The sequence below is a fragment of the Camellia sinensis genome, chromosome 2 (genome assembly GCF_055761805.1).
Source record: "Camellia sinensis isolate YWXY chromosome 2, ASM5576180v1, whole genome shotgun sequence".
Classification (NCBI taxonomy): Eukaryota; Viridiplantae; Streptophyta; class Magnoliopsida; order Ericales; family Theaceae; genus Camellia; species Camellia sinensis.
Window position 1 is genome coordinate 34,299,776 of NC_138962.1, and position 14,461 is coordinate 34,314,236.

The 14,461-nt window shown below is 34.0% G+C and overlaps 1 protein-coding gene across 1 annotated transcript; it reads right to left on the reverse strand.

Annotated features, from left to right (window-relative positions):
* Nucleotides 1-1,825: 1,825 nt before the first annotated feature.
* LOC114320992 (uncharacterized) lies at nucleotides 1,826-14,112 on the reverse strand. Its single transcript, XM_082908065.1, has 7 exons — nucleotides 13,291-14,112; nucleotides 9,237-9,541; nucleotides 8,260-8,608; nucleotides 8,076-8,106; nucleotides 2,822-2,920; nucleotides 2,097-2,186; nucleotides 1,826-1,974 (listed from the first exon to the last, which is right to left on the reverse strand). The coding sequence occupies exons 1-7, from the start codon at nucleotides 13,408-13,410 to the stop codon at nucleotides 1,826-1,828; spliced, it is 1,143 nt and encodes a 380-aa protein (XP_082764191.1). The 5' UTR covers nucleotides 13,411-14,112.
* Between the last annotated feature and the right edge of the window lie 349 nt (nucleotides 14,113-14,461).

Genomic DNA, 14,461 nt, shown 5'->3' on the forward strand with positions numbered 1-14,461 from the left:
AGGGGAAAACTTGGGAGTAGGAGACATAGGTTGGGAGTTAAAGTTGGAGACATAGGTTGGGATTTAAAGTTGAAAATGCCTTAAACTAAACTGAACAATTGCATTTCGGGAGGGCAAAACTTGAGAGAAACTTGTCTGGACATGTAACATACGATTATGACTATAAATACACAATTTTGAAAACATTACATACATTCTAGTTTTATATAATTTTCTTTTATAATTTGAAATGATAGTGTTATTCAATCAATACTAATGGTTAATTTTATAGTGTTATTCAATCAACACAAACATTACATACATTGCTTTTTTTTTTTTTTATAATCTATTATTATGTTGTCCTTTGTTTTTTGTGGATTACTATTGTTTGTACAGATAACTATTGGCGTTGTACAAATTAGTTTTGGCATAGAACATATTACATTTGGCGTGGTATAGATTACCATTTGACATGGTATTGTGGATATTTCTTTTTTTGTGTACGGAAGACATAGTTTTTGTATAATCCTCTGTTTTGTATAGAATTATTATTTTAAATTAGATTATGCTTGGTTTGTTTGGAATTTCTATTATATTTTGAATTTGACATTAAAAGTTAAATTTTCTTAGATTGTTATTATTTTGTTTATATACAGGGTACAGGTTGCATAGAATAAATATAGGGCAAAATTAATATAAAACAAAACTGAAGAAAGTTTTTGGTGACTAAACATTTAGAAGTAAAAAAGAAGTGAAGTTGTTGACGACGAACCAAATTGGTAGTCAAAAGGAAATCGAGGTTTTTTGGTGACTAAATATTTGGTAGCCAAAAGAAATCAAAGATTTTTGGCGACTAAATAATTAGTAGCCAAAAAAAAAAAAAAATGAAAAATAAATTTTATAAACGTTACCAATGACTATTTATTTTTATAAATGTGATGTAATTTGGATGGTTTCTTTAGGGATGATGTAAAGTGGATGTAAACTTGATTTTGGTAATCAATGTATGTGTAGATTATTGATGTGTAAGGTTGTAAATTTGATTTTGGATGCCGATCTATTCAACATAAAATGCATCCATATTGCAAGAGTACAGAACAATTGATTGCACAGATGATTGTGAGATTGGAACATTGCCTAGTGCCTAATAGATTCACTATGATTTGATTGTACACTATTGAAGCAAATTATACAAGGATGCCAAACTTTGGCATGTTTTTTTTTTTGTTTGTCATGGCCATGGGCTCTAAAATGATTGGCAAATTGATTGGTGTAATCACTTTTTTTGCAAGAATTGATTGACTAATGGGTCCCAAATCAATTTTCAAATCTATTGAAAAATGCACTACCTTGATAGAAACAATTGGCCAATCCATTGGCCATAATCCAAATAAAAGCTAAAACCCAAAATCTTGAGTGTTTAGTCAGGCTATGGGCTTCCAAATTATATTTTTTTATACTGACAAGGTTTGAAGTTAACAATTATATCATTCACAATCTCCTCATAAATTACTATTCAATACATTAAAACATCAAGCAAAATACATCATATTTCAAACATCAAGCAACTTATCCTCATTGACAATTTTCAAAAATTTAGAAGAAAGAAAAAGAAAAGAAAAGGCAATATACTACCATATTTCAAACAATAAACAACTTGGTGAGGTCATATTCACCAAAACCCCAACCACAAGAATTTTTTTATACACAAAACATATCATACTAAACTCCCAAAAGTAAGCAAAAAGTGTTCATAAACAAATTGGGACAACCACAAAACCCATACCATAACATATTCAACTATCAATTTAGTCTTAAGCATAGTAAAACAATGAAAAGGCCAAGGTCAAGGCTCCTTAGAAAATTCATCTCCGTCTTCAACATCTTCTGTTCCCGACTCTTCTTCGTCTCCCTCATCATCATCATCATCATCTTTTCCCAACTCTTTTTCGTGTCCCTCATCCTCACCTTGTCCTCCATCCTCGTGAGGGGTATCTACATTTTTTTTTGTCAATTCATTCAATGTCACTTACATAGATTTTAGATCATTCTTTTTTTTCTCCTACATCTCTTCTGAAATTCTCAAACTTGAATGTCATCCTCCTTAAATTTCAAACCAACATGCAACTCTTCCATCTTTGAGTTTAAGCTCTCCATATCCAATCTGGTAGCAGATACAGTTGCTTTCAAATGCTTGATCATAACATCTGTGTGAAAAACAAGAAGCAAGTCTATTAATAAAAATTCAGATCAGAAGCCAATTACTGTTATCATGTGATAAGACTTACAACTCCTAGACACTAATCCAGTAAAAAAACACTTCAAGCACATGAGTATAGAAGTATGCCCCTGTTTCCAATTGGAATAGCTTATGTAAAACTCCAAATGCATTAAAATTCATTAACTTAAATGTGTGATATTACTACTATCACTAATATAGGAAGAGCGTGGTGGTAGCAGCAGCAAACTGGTAATAGAAACCAAGCTCAATTCAACTCACTTAGCACTCCTTATTGTTACAACAACTGTTCAGATTGTCTTCAAATGTTAATGATATTATGACAACCCATATTTTGGTCAAATCTATTAATTTCTCAAATAAGGAAAGGTGGTCACGTGAGACATGGACCTCGGCTGCACCTTACTCTAGCCAAGATGTGAACCATTAGGTATGTTAACCTCAAAGTGTTTTCATGCAGCTTTTTTAGGATGCAAGCTTTAATTTGCTACTCATTAATACATTATTTCAATGAATTGGTCTTGAACCAAAGTAATTTGAGTCCTAATGGGGTAGGCAGTCTAGAAACAAACCATAAACAAAAGCAATCAATGAAGCCGCTACCTTTTTCCTCAATGACATTGGTAGTTTTGCACTGTTCATCTCTGAAATATTTCTCCCTCTCCTCTTTTTCAATGCTGAGTTCTTTCAACTCTCTTTTGCCTACATTCAGAATTCAAACACATTTCATAACTCTGAAAAGAAGTGAAGCAAATGGAAATACCTGGTTCTTTGCTTACAAATTTATGATAAGCTTCTGTTTGGCAGCATCAACAGTTCTTATTATTGGAAATTATCTGAAAACTTTTTATGATATAGGAAATAAGGATAACTTACAATTTCCAACAATTTCCTCTGAAGACTTAAATCAGATTGGAAAAATTTTGAATGTAGGACACCAGGGTAAGTTAAATTTTGCAAGTTAAATTAGATTGGAAAAAAACTTTAATCAAAGGACACCAGGGTAACTAAGATGATTTAGTTCTATGGATATAGATAAGATGGTAGCATTAAACGATCCATAGGGAAAAGTTGTTACTAATGGTCCAAAGATGCGGAAGTAATTGTGGGGAATTTCATTAAAAGTAATAGCAGTCAGAAAACTATGAATTTGTGGGTGAATGTAAATCATGTAACTTTAAATTGTTTGACGTTTATGTGTCATGCATATTCACAACTACAAGTACTTGAAGAAATTGTTCATACACGAAGGAAGAAATTGAAATTAATATCTAAATGGCTAGCAGATAGGAACGATTATGACCAAATGATGTTAAAAAACTGTTCCATTTTGAACTCAAAATTATATAGATAATGAAAATTACAAAAAGAATAGAGAGGAGGAGCGAAAAGGGGGCCTTGTAATTACTGGGGTGGAAATGTTAGGGATATCATTATCTGATATCAGCCATGTGCATCCAATTCAATTCAAGTTAAATTCAATAATATGTTCCAAAAGCCTCTCTTGCCTTTAACCAAAACCCAAGTTTTTTTTTTTCTCTGTTTATGTTTTCTATGATTATTATTTATTACTTTTCTAAAGTTTTTAAGTTCCATGCAAATGACTTTTTTTTTTTTTTTTTCTTTTCGTATTCATATTGCAAAAGCTTGGAGCATTCTTTGTATCACATAATTAGTATGAAATCCCGTAGGCCTCAAAAACTGGAGAAAAAGGCAAGTTGGGTTCCATGTGAGTAGAACTCATAGGCATGTTCTTTCCAACAAAACAATCACCTTACTAAATAAAATTATAATAATTTTAACAATAATTAAAATAAACAATGTTTTTTTTACGAAGGTAGGTCCGTAGATAATGTGGCTTGTAGTATGTGCTTCTCAAATTCGTTGTACTATGCTGAAAATTATTATGCTGCTGCATATGGAGAGGTTATAGTATCTTCGACTATGCTCAAATATTATTGTGCTGCTGCACGTGGTGGTCAACTAAGAAATGCAAAACAAACGTGTAAAGATGTTCTTTTTCCCCTAATTTGATCACAAATCTATGGGGCACACCAAAAGATTTTATCAACAAAACAATTTGCAGGGATAATTAATTTTAAGCAGGGATTTCTTGATAAATATTTATTATAATACATTTAAACCACTACATGACAAATTTATTTTGTAATTCCAACAAACACACTATTCAGTCAATTAAACAAATATATAAAGTGCACAGTTAAGACTAGTACCAGTAACCCAAGAAACCCACATTGAGGACGACTATATCATACATACATTTGAGTAGAAATGGAGAGAAAAATTAGGGCAGAGATAAATTGTCCATCTTCTGATTTCGTTTCTGACGCGTTAATGTGCCTCGCCGCCTGGTCTTTCTCATCATAATCTGCCCGTTCGAGATCGCCGTTTTGACGAGTCCGACGATAGTCCTTTGTAGACAAAGGTTCTGAAACAGTTGAGGGGAGTGTAGGGTCTGGATTTGAACATATGGCTTGTGGAGGGATTGGAGAAGATCGAAGGTAGGGTTAGGGTTTTGGATCTGACGACGAGAGTGGAGAAGACGAAGTAGACGACTGGTGAAGAGAATAGGAGAAGAGAGAGAGGGCGGTGAGGGAGGAGGTGTGGCGGCGGCAGTGGTGGTCGCCGGTGGCGGCACCAGACGTAGGAGGCGGAAGAGATAAAAGAGAGAGGAGAGTGAGAGGGAGTGTTAGGTTAGGGATTGGGGATTTGAGATCGTGAGAAACAGGGGGGGGAGGGCGGGAAAACGAAAGAAATTTTTTTTGTTTTTTTTTTTTGTAGTTAATGATTTTTTTAGGTTACTAAGGTTCAAAATTTATTTGTTTCATTTTTATTTTACTAAAAAAATTTATTACTATTTTTTATTTGGTAGAAGTAGGGGTAATATTTTAATTAAAAATATTTTTTGTTAAAATAAAGTTAATTTTTTGTGGTCAATGGAAAATATTTTTTTGCAGCCCATTTTTTTTTGTTACTATAAATTAGGAACTAATTTTTTGTAGCAGAAGAGAGGGTGCGGTAGTAGTGGTGAAGGTGGTGGATAAAAAGTAATGACGAAGTAGATTAGTGGTGAAGTTGTGGTAGTGGTAGAGGAGATGGAGTGACGATGGTGGAGGAGAGGTAATGGTAGTAGTGCATTTTCTTACAGTGGATCGCTAAAAGTGTTAAGCGAGAGAGAGAGAGACAAAGTGGTCGCTAAAAGTGCATTTTCTTATAATGGATCGCTAAAAGTGGTTGCTAAAAGTGTTAAGCGAGAGAGAGAGAGAGAGACAAAGTGGTCACTAAAAGTGCATTTTCTTATAGTGGATCGATAAGTCCAGAGGGAGCTTGGTAAGTAGAAAAGAGGGGAGGGATAAAGTGAGCAAGGAAAACACAGAAACATATATTTGCAATTGATCAAAGAAACATAAATGTGAAGTACTAACACAAAATACTCTTCGAATTACCAAATCTGGAAATTAACATATGCCCAGAACAAAATATGGTGGCTAAGAGAGAAAGAGGAAGATATTAGGGCACGATGGCAGGAAGCAAGAGATGATGAAGAGGGACAACAAAAGAAATGAAAAGCAGGCTTACTGGTAGGATTGGCTGGTGGTAGCGATGGGTCGTGCGAATGTGGGGACTATGGCGACAGAATGGGGTTCCGCTGTATTCAGAGAGACGGTGCCAACGGTGGCATGGTGCCGTAGTGATTACAGGGCGATGAAGGTGTGTGAGGTAGAGATTGCTAAGAGAGGGAGTCGATTTGTGAGAAATTAGGTCAAAGAATAAGATCTAGAGAAATAAACAGAAATCAACTTACCTGGTCAGAATGAAATACTCTAAGTTCGTGAATCGGCAGTGTCGACTTTGGATTTCGGGCAGTACAACGGTGGAATGAAGCAACAAAATCGTCCGTGAGGGAGGAAGAATGAGAAGAAGTAGTCGTGTGAGAGAGAGGAAGAGAAAGAGACATGAGAAACGTAGGAGGGATTAGGGGCAAAACTTGGAGGGTCCCAAATTTTGAGAGGGAATTTCAAATTAACGTAAAATTTTGGTAATTACACACATTATACGATTAATTAGACAACAAATTAATTAAGAAAATTAAATTATCGTTAGCTAATTTAAATGATAATGACAATCACTTTTTTGCCAACGAATCCATTGATGACATCTCTCTTTAAGTCGTAAGTTTTCCATTTACTCGCTAGTTCATCTTTGCCTTTAATTTTGTAATTTTTATTTCTTTAGTAGAAATTTCACTTTTTTAATAATTTCACCTAAATAGTAAGGTTAAATTTCACTATTTGAAGATAATGAAATTTCACTACTTGAAGTGATGGTATGTTTTATGATAACAATAACAAGGATAATAAAGGTGGTGGTGGTGGTGCTGACAGTGACAGTGACGGTGATGATGGTTGCAGCAATATTAGTGATGATTGTAGCAATTGTGAGATTATAATAATGTGTGTTGATGCTTGTGTATAAATATTTACAAATTCAGTTAGCATTAAATAATTATGTAATTTTATGTGAGAAATTTGTCGTAATTTAAATGAATTTTATCCTACAAACTCAAACTCAATTATAATTGGATTCGAATGGATTGGACAAAGGGTACCGCCTCTTACAACAACACCGCAAAATTATGATAATAAATTTTAAATAATATATACTTTGCAAAAAAATATAAAAATTATTATTTAGAATTATCTTCACACTATGAAGCATGGGTATAAAAATTATCATTTAGAATTATCTTGACACTATGAATTATCTTCAAACTAGTCACACACTATAAGAAATTGCACATTTGAAAACTAATTTTTTAATCGTTAAAAATCTTTTTTAGTCGACTAAAATTATTTTAGTAGTTAAAAAATACCATTCGTCGACTAATAATTTAGTCGCCATAATTTTTTTTATAAATTTATTTTGAACTTTTATCGACTAAATTTTTAGTCGTAGATAAATTTTATCGCTACTATGTTTTATTTAGTGATTAAAATATATAGTCGCCAATTCTTTTTTCCATTATCGGCGACAAATTAATTTTGTAGCCAAACATCTAATTGACTCCTTTAGCTAGCAACCAAACTTTTTTGTAGGCAAAAGATTGTAGCTTTTTTGGTGACTAAATGTTTAGTCGTAAAAAATATCGACAGTTTTTTTGATGACTAAATTTTTAGTAGGCAAAAAATTCAAATTTTTTGGGCTACTAAATATTTAGTCACCAAATAAAATTTATTTTTCATTTTTTTTTACTACAAATTATTTAGACACCAAAAATATTTTCTTTCTTTTGGCTACCAAATATTTAATCGCGAAGAAGCCTTTATTTCCTTTTGGCTACGAATTGGTTAGTCGCCAACAACTTCACTTCTTTTTAGCTACTACATGTTTAATCGTAAAAAACTTTCTTTAGTTTTTATTTTTATTTTTATACATATATATTTATTTATTTCGCCACAACCTGTATTTATTCTGTGCAACCTGCATCTTGTATATAAAGAAAATAATAACAATCCAAGAAAATTTAACTTTTAACGTCAAATTCGAAATATAATAGAAATTCCATACGAATCAAGCATAATCCAACCTAAAATAATAATTTTATACAAACAGAGGATTATACAAAAATCATGTTTGCCGTACACAAAAAAAGAAATATCCACAATACCATGTCAAATGGTAATCTATACCACGCCAAAAGTAATATGTTATATGCGAAAAGCAATTTGTACCATGCCAGTAGTTATCTGTATGAACAATGGTAATCCAAAAAAAAAAAACAAAGGATAACATAATAACAAATTATAAAAAAACAATGTCCTCTGCACAAAAATACAGAATATCCACTTTTCCACGCCAAAAACCATCTGTAAAAATAAAATTCACATCTACATCAAAATACAATACATCCACATCTATTAATTCATTCCCGGTACAAATTATTAATATTTTCTAAAATACAATACATCCACATCTACATCAAGATTCACATTCAAAAAATCTTATACCAAGGCACTGACCGGACAACTTGGATCATTGTCACCCACAATGAACAATACAGGCACCTTTATGTTAGCAACGACAGATGGGTCAATTCTTGTGCCATAGAATGAAACCCCAATGCCAAAACAGGCACCCCCGTCCTGGGCGAGCGCATCTATTAGTCGGCCACCTCCAAAGCAGAATCCGATGATACCAAGCTTCTTTGAGATTCCTACAGCTACAAACTCATCCATCATCCATTTTTTCGAGGTTGTAATGTCTTTTGCAATCCTTTCCGGGGTTTGTTGTGCCAGCCATTCTTCAAATAAAGTCTTTGGTCTGTCCTTTGCCCATGGATCCCCACGAAACAAGTCCGGTACTAGTACACTAACAATATTTATTTCAAGAAAAACACCAGTAAAAATTATATAAAGGATCATTTTAAGAATCGTTAACAATGTTGACAAAGATATGGAAAAACAAGACAACATGGATATCAATGCATAGACCAGCAGCATTAGATACAGAATGCTCAAGTTTGTTAGGTGCCAAAGGCATAAAACCGTAAATGAAGCCTTTTTAAAAATTTATTTGAAATATATTTTTCTTTTATGTTGAAATGCAAAACAAGTTGTTTAGGTGCCACAAGCATAAAAAACTTAAATGAAGCATTTTTAAAATTCTATTTGAAATATATTTTTCTTTTATGTTGAAATGTAAAATTACTAATTACATTCAAGTTTAAAACTTTCAATTCCCAAAACGAATTGAAACCAGCAGTATAATATTTAAAAAAAAAAAATTCGAGATTAAGATACCTCTCCCTACTTTTTTAATTGTTAGTGTGATCACAAATGGAAAATCTTATTTGCGTAGCACTGAGGCCACTTCTGACTAGATACATGTATGCCCTATTCCCAGTGTATCAAACATCATCTAATACAAGTGTCTTTGGTAGTTGTAGTGTAGTACAAATGTATTTTCACACATGATGTCTAAAAATCAGGAAACATACTTGTAACCGTTGCAGGCAACACGATATACGAAATCTCTAGTGGATGAATCCTCAAATCCTAAGATATCGGACAAGAGCAAGATGCCGGTTCCATTGTTGTTCTTCATTGCCGTGAAAAGACAAGCAAGGGTGCTGTCATCTCCCTCCCCTATCGAAATCTCAACTCCATTGACTGGCTCACAAGCCTTATCATTTATACCGTCTTCAACTTCCACTGCGCTGCGAGATACTTTACAAGCCGTAGATTTTATAAAACATAACGAGGGCAGGCGAGGATTTGAAATTGCAGATTCTCTGGACAATAACTGAAGCCTTTATAGTCAAAATTTCCAATTATGAATAACAACTTTTTAGCAAGATAACCTATAAAAGGCAGAAGAAGGCATTTGTTTTAAGTGAAATACTCTTATGTGCTCTACTTCAAGCATAAAATGCAAATCCAAAATATACATATTTGACCAGACCAATTATGAATAAGATATATAAATATTCCATTTTACAGCAAAAAAAAGACAACGACAAGTAAACAACATATGATTGGCACTCCTACCGCTTCTTCTGTAAATTGTAGAACTAGTTTCCTCTACTTGTTTACAAGTGATCTAGGTATGGCTATAAGAAGAAAAAGTTCACTTGGGTTCGAATGATAACAAATTAAATTGATAAATATACCAAATTATCACAACACACAATTTACATGTTGAAACATCATTTATTTTGCAAGCAACGTGTCACTGGGATGGGATGGGAAATGTTGCAGTTACCATTTAAGAAATGCATTTTCGGGTCAACCTTGGTCATGGAAACTCTCTCTTTATACATCAATTTTTCTCACCATATCATGCCAAGCAAAATATACCAAATTAAAACCATCAAAGGTCGTATACCAGAAACTGTATGAGGCCATTCACCCCATATATGAGTATGATGAATAAGACATGGCAAAGGATTTCAATGGTTAACTGAATGTAAACTACGGTTGGCTATTTTTACCTAATTAAGTGAAGGGTAAGGTCACAAATCATAATTTTTGCAAGTTTCAAAATCAAGAATAGACCATTTTACATTTCTAAAGATCAACAACATAAAGCATCCATCCAACCAAAAACTCAAATATGGGAGCTCTTACTATTAAGATGGTGGTCTAAAGAGAGAATTTGTTCCCCACAAACCCTTTTGCTTGGAATCCTTGATGTCCATTTTGCAAATGACGCTAATAACGGTGCCACATGTAACGTAAGCTTCAAATTTCCAAATGTGTTGACATTGAAACTTCTATGGATCTTTTAGAACACCGAAATGTCATTCTATTTTCCTTGTACATGAATGTGCTTAAATTATCAAAATTACCGCTTAAAACTTTATTCACATACAGAAGCTACATTTCACACACACCAACCATGAACAAATTGTGGAGGGGGCGGAGGGAGGTGCTATGGTAGAAGGGTCAATAAACATGACAACAATACCAGATACATCTACCTTGCTTACTAATGATTCTAATCTGGCTCATTCCTCAGCCCACAACCACTTCCCATCGCCAACCCTTGCCCAAATCTTGACTCATACATAAATTTGAGTAAACAACCACTAAAACCCCCTCCACTCCTTTACTCAAACCTATACCAACTTGAGTTTCATTCAAATTTTGACTCAAATCAAGGGAGACTCATTTCCATTACTCAAATTTATATCCAATCAAAACTTGACACATAGGTGCATTTACCCAAATTTTCCAAATTCTCCTTTACTCTGACTCTTGGCATCCACTCAAAACTTAACTATAGCGATCCCGGTTTCCCTTTTCTTTACTTGTTATATACAGACTTAGGTTCCGTGGAGCTGGTTGTTGAGAGTATGTTGTTTGCACCCTTTAATCCTTATTTTGAGTCTTGGGTTGTGTTGGGAAGATTTGGAGCAGGTTGGTTGAGCTTAGGAACCAAGTCTAGTTGCTCAGATTTTGGCTTGTCCGCTCGAGCGGGGGTTTGGACGCTCGAGCGGAGAATACACCCATCCAGTTTGTCCTGTGTAGTGTTGGCCGCTCGAGCGGGGGATTGGACGCTCGAGCGGGAAGTCGTCAGTGACGCTCGAGCGGGGAGTTGGGAGCTCGAGCGGGGACCTGTCTGCAAAAACTTCCGGGAGTGTGCATTCAGCGCTCGAGCGGGAGTCTGTGAGTGGCGCTCGAGCGGGGGTTTCCACGCTCGAGCGGGCGACCGGTATAAAAAAATCCGAGATCCGACTTTCTGGATCATTTTTCATCTCCTTGTTGATTTTAAAACCCTAGAACCGTCTTCTCCCTCTCCCTACACACCTTCTCTCTTAGATTTGATCTATTTAGAGTGTATTTCTACCCTAAGTTCTTTGTTAAAAAGATAGAGTGGGTCGAGGGCTTCCGTTTAATCTGAACAATCGTGGGTTTGGAGCACTTTGGTTTTCGTCATCTTCTCCATTCGAGTTCTTTTCTTCAAGGTAGGGATTTCCTACTCCATCTTATAAGTTTTGTTCTAAGTTTTGGTATTTTGATATGTTGGGAATACTCTGGTAATTTTGGGGAAAAACCCTAGTTGTAATAATGAATTAATTTGTATAATTAATTTCAGGAAATTGGGGAATTTGGTTAAATTCATGAAATTGAGGAATTCATTGATTAAATGGTGTAGTTGTATAATTTAAATCACTCACCTATTGAATTGTTGATGTATTTATTTCCAGTCTAGAAATAACTGTTTTGGGCTATCGGTGGAGGATAGTCGTGTTTGTAGTAGACATTGTGTGTGGATTAGGGAAAATTGAAACTAATCAAATTGTTTAAATCATAAATTTAGACTATTGAATTAATACAGAATATACATGTATTGATTGAGCTTTGCATATGAATATTGTTTGGGAGGGGATAGGGGATGTACTCCACGGTTTAGGGGAAGATAGGGGATGGACCTCTAAACCGGATTTATTGTTTGGGAGGAGATAGGGGATGGACTCCATTAGCATCACTTTTATGTGTGCTTAATATATTGAAGTGTTTTACATGTTATTGATACAGCACTAAAATGTGTATCAAATGAGAAGTATGAAGTGTTTTGATATGAGCCTGAGTCTCATCTGTGTTGTTGATATTGGAAGTAATGTGAGTGTGATATATAGTTCACTGTTGTAAGTTTGGCCAGGTTCTGAGCCATATGGATAATCATGGGAATTGAAATTTGTCATAGACATTAGTGTTATGAAATAGTAACAAGTTATAATTGATTATCTTGGTTAACTATTTATTGAATGCTATAGCTTTATTCAATGCTTATATTTGGTTTAGTACTTTTCTACTGGGCTGTGGCTCACCCTTTATGGGAACATCATTTTCAGGTTCAGGTGATAAGCTACCTCCAAGGACTTAGCTTGGAAGAATTCGATCTTTTTTTTGATTTTGAAGACTTGTCTTTAGTTAGTTGTTTTTATTTGAGATTACATGTAAACATTCAAGCCAAGGGCTTAACTTGTAAATGAGTTAGTACTCATTCTTTTGTGTCCAAGTGTTAGCTTGGAAAGATGTAAGCCCTTAGGGCATTTATTTTGATGTTATATGTGATGTCTTTCAATAAAAGTACTCTGATGAATAATTCAAATGATTCGTTTTCTTTTATTAATGCATGTTAATGTTATGTATATTATGGGCTTAATTTGAGGGCGTTACATTAACACTACGTAATTTTACTAAAATTTGATTTTATCAATTAGAGTGTTTCATATCAAATGAAGCCTTTTACTCAAACTTCTAGTCAATTTATTTATGTTTATTTTTATCTTTATTGATTTTTTTTTGCTGATTACAGAGTGATTCTTTAAAACAAAAAAAAAAAGAAAAGAAAAAAACAAAAGGTGTAGTATCATTTAATTAATTCAAGATTCACAACTGAATCAACCCAAACTATAAGAACCAGATCACTAATATAATAAGCACGAATCTCAACAACCCATTAATATTTCTTCAAAAATCTGAACAATCAATAAAAAAAAAAATTTTAATAATAATAAAAAAAAGCAATGGAAACAAACTTACAGAAAAGGGAAGCTGAGGAGAAGCAAAAGTTGAAAACAAGTGAGGGTGGTGATGGTTGAGCTGCCTTGTAAGTAAGATTGGAGCCAAAAACAAGGGTGATGATGCCAACCCCATAGCCATATCCCTCTACTCTTTTACTCTAAAAATGGTTGCAAAATTCAACTGCATAATGGAAAAAACAAACAAGTGGAATTGACCTAAACTAACTTAAGAATACACATCATTCTATCCATCAAAGAGCAATTATATTGACCCAACTGCATGTTATCAATTAGAGACAGCTAACAATCTCTGCTTTCTAAAGAACTCAATTGAAGGAAAACAGTCAGTTAACAATGTATCTTCCCAATTGCTTAGGTTTTCTTCATCAATTACAAAATTCAAGAAACGATGGATCTTGATACCTGCTTCTGTGGGAAAAGAAGTAGCATTTAAAACAAAAATTTCCCAAATACAAAGGTTCTTGGCCAATATTCACCAAGTGACAGTAGGTTTCCATCTCTTCTCAAGAAACAACAAGGCTACTTGCTCTCAATTTCAGATGTGGAAACAAGCTACTGAGGAAGAAAACTGAATATTGTGACTTGTGAGTAACATAGTAAGAGGAAAATGGATTTCTTTGCAATTAAACAACTATTTTCTCTTCTAAAGATGAACCATGAAAGTACTGTCAAGCATTAAATATGATTGCAGAAGATCAGACATCAGTCAATTGAAAAAATGATTTTCTCACCAATCCATGCAGGAGAAAATAAAAAGAAAATAAACAGAAAGAAGTAACAACAAAAATGGCAACGAAACCTATGGCCCGTCCAGCTATGGATTTGCTATCCTGACAATATGTATAAAATTCAGCTAAAAAAAGGTGACCCAATACACAAGTTTCCCACTATAGTGAGGTCTAGGGTGGGCAAGAAAAACACAACCTTACCCTCATTTCTAGAGAGGAGGTTTCCGTAACTTGAACTTGCGCCACCAAGGACACTAATGACAAAGCTTATAGTTAAGCATCTGATAGTTAAGCACGAGTAAATACAAAATAAGGTCATTGAAAGATATAACAAAGCAATTTCCTCTTACACTAAGGGTAGTGATAATGGACAGTCATATAAGTTAGATATGAGAACCATATGGGTAACTTTTTCCCATAGAACTGGAAATACTTTACATA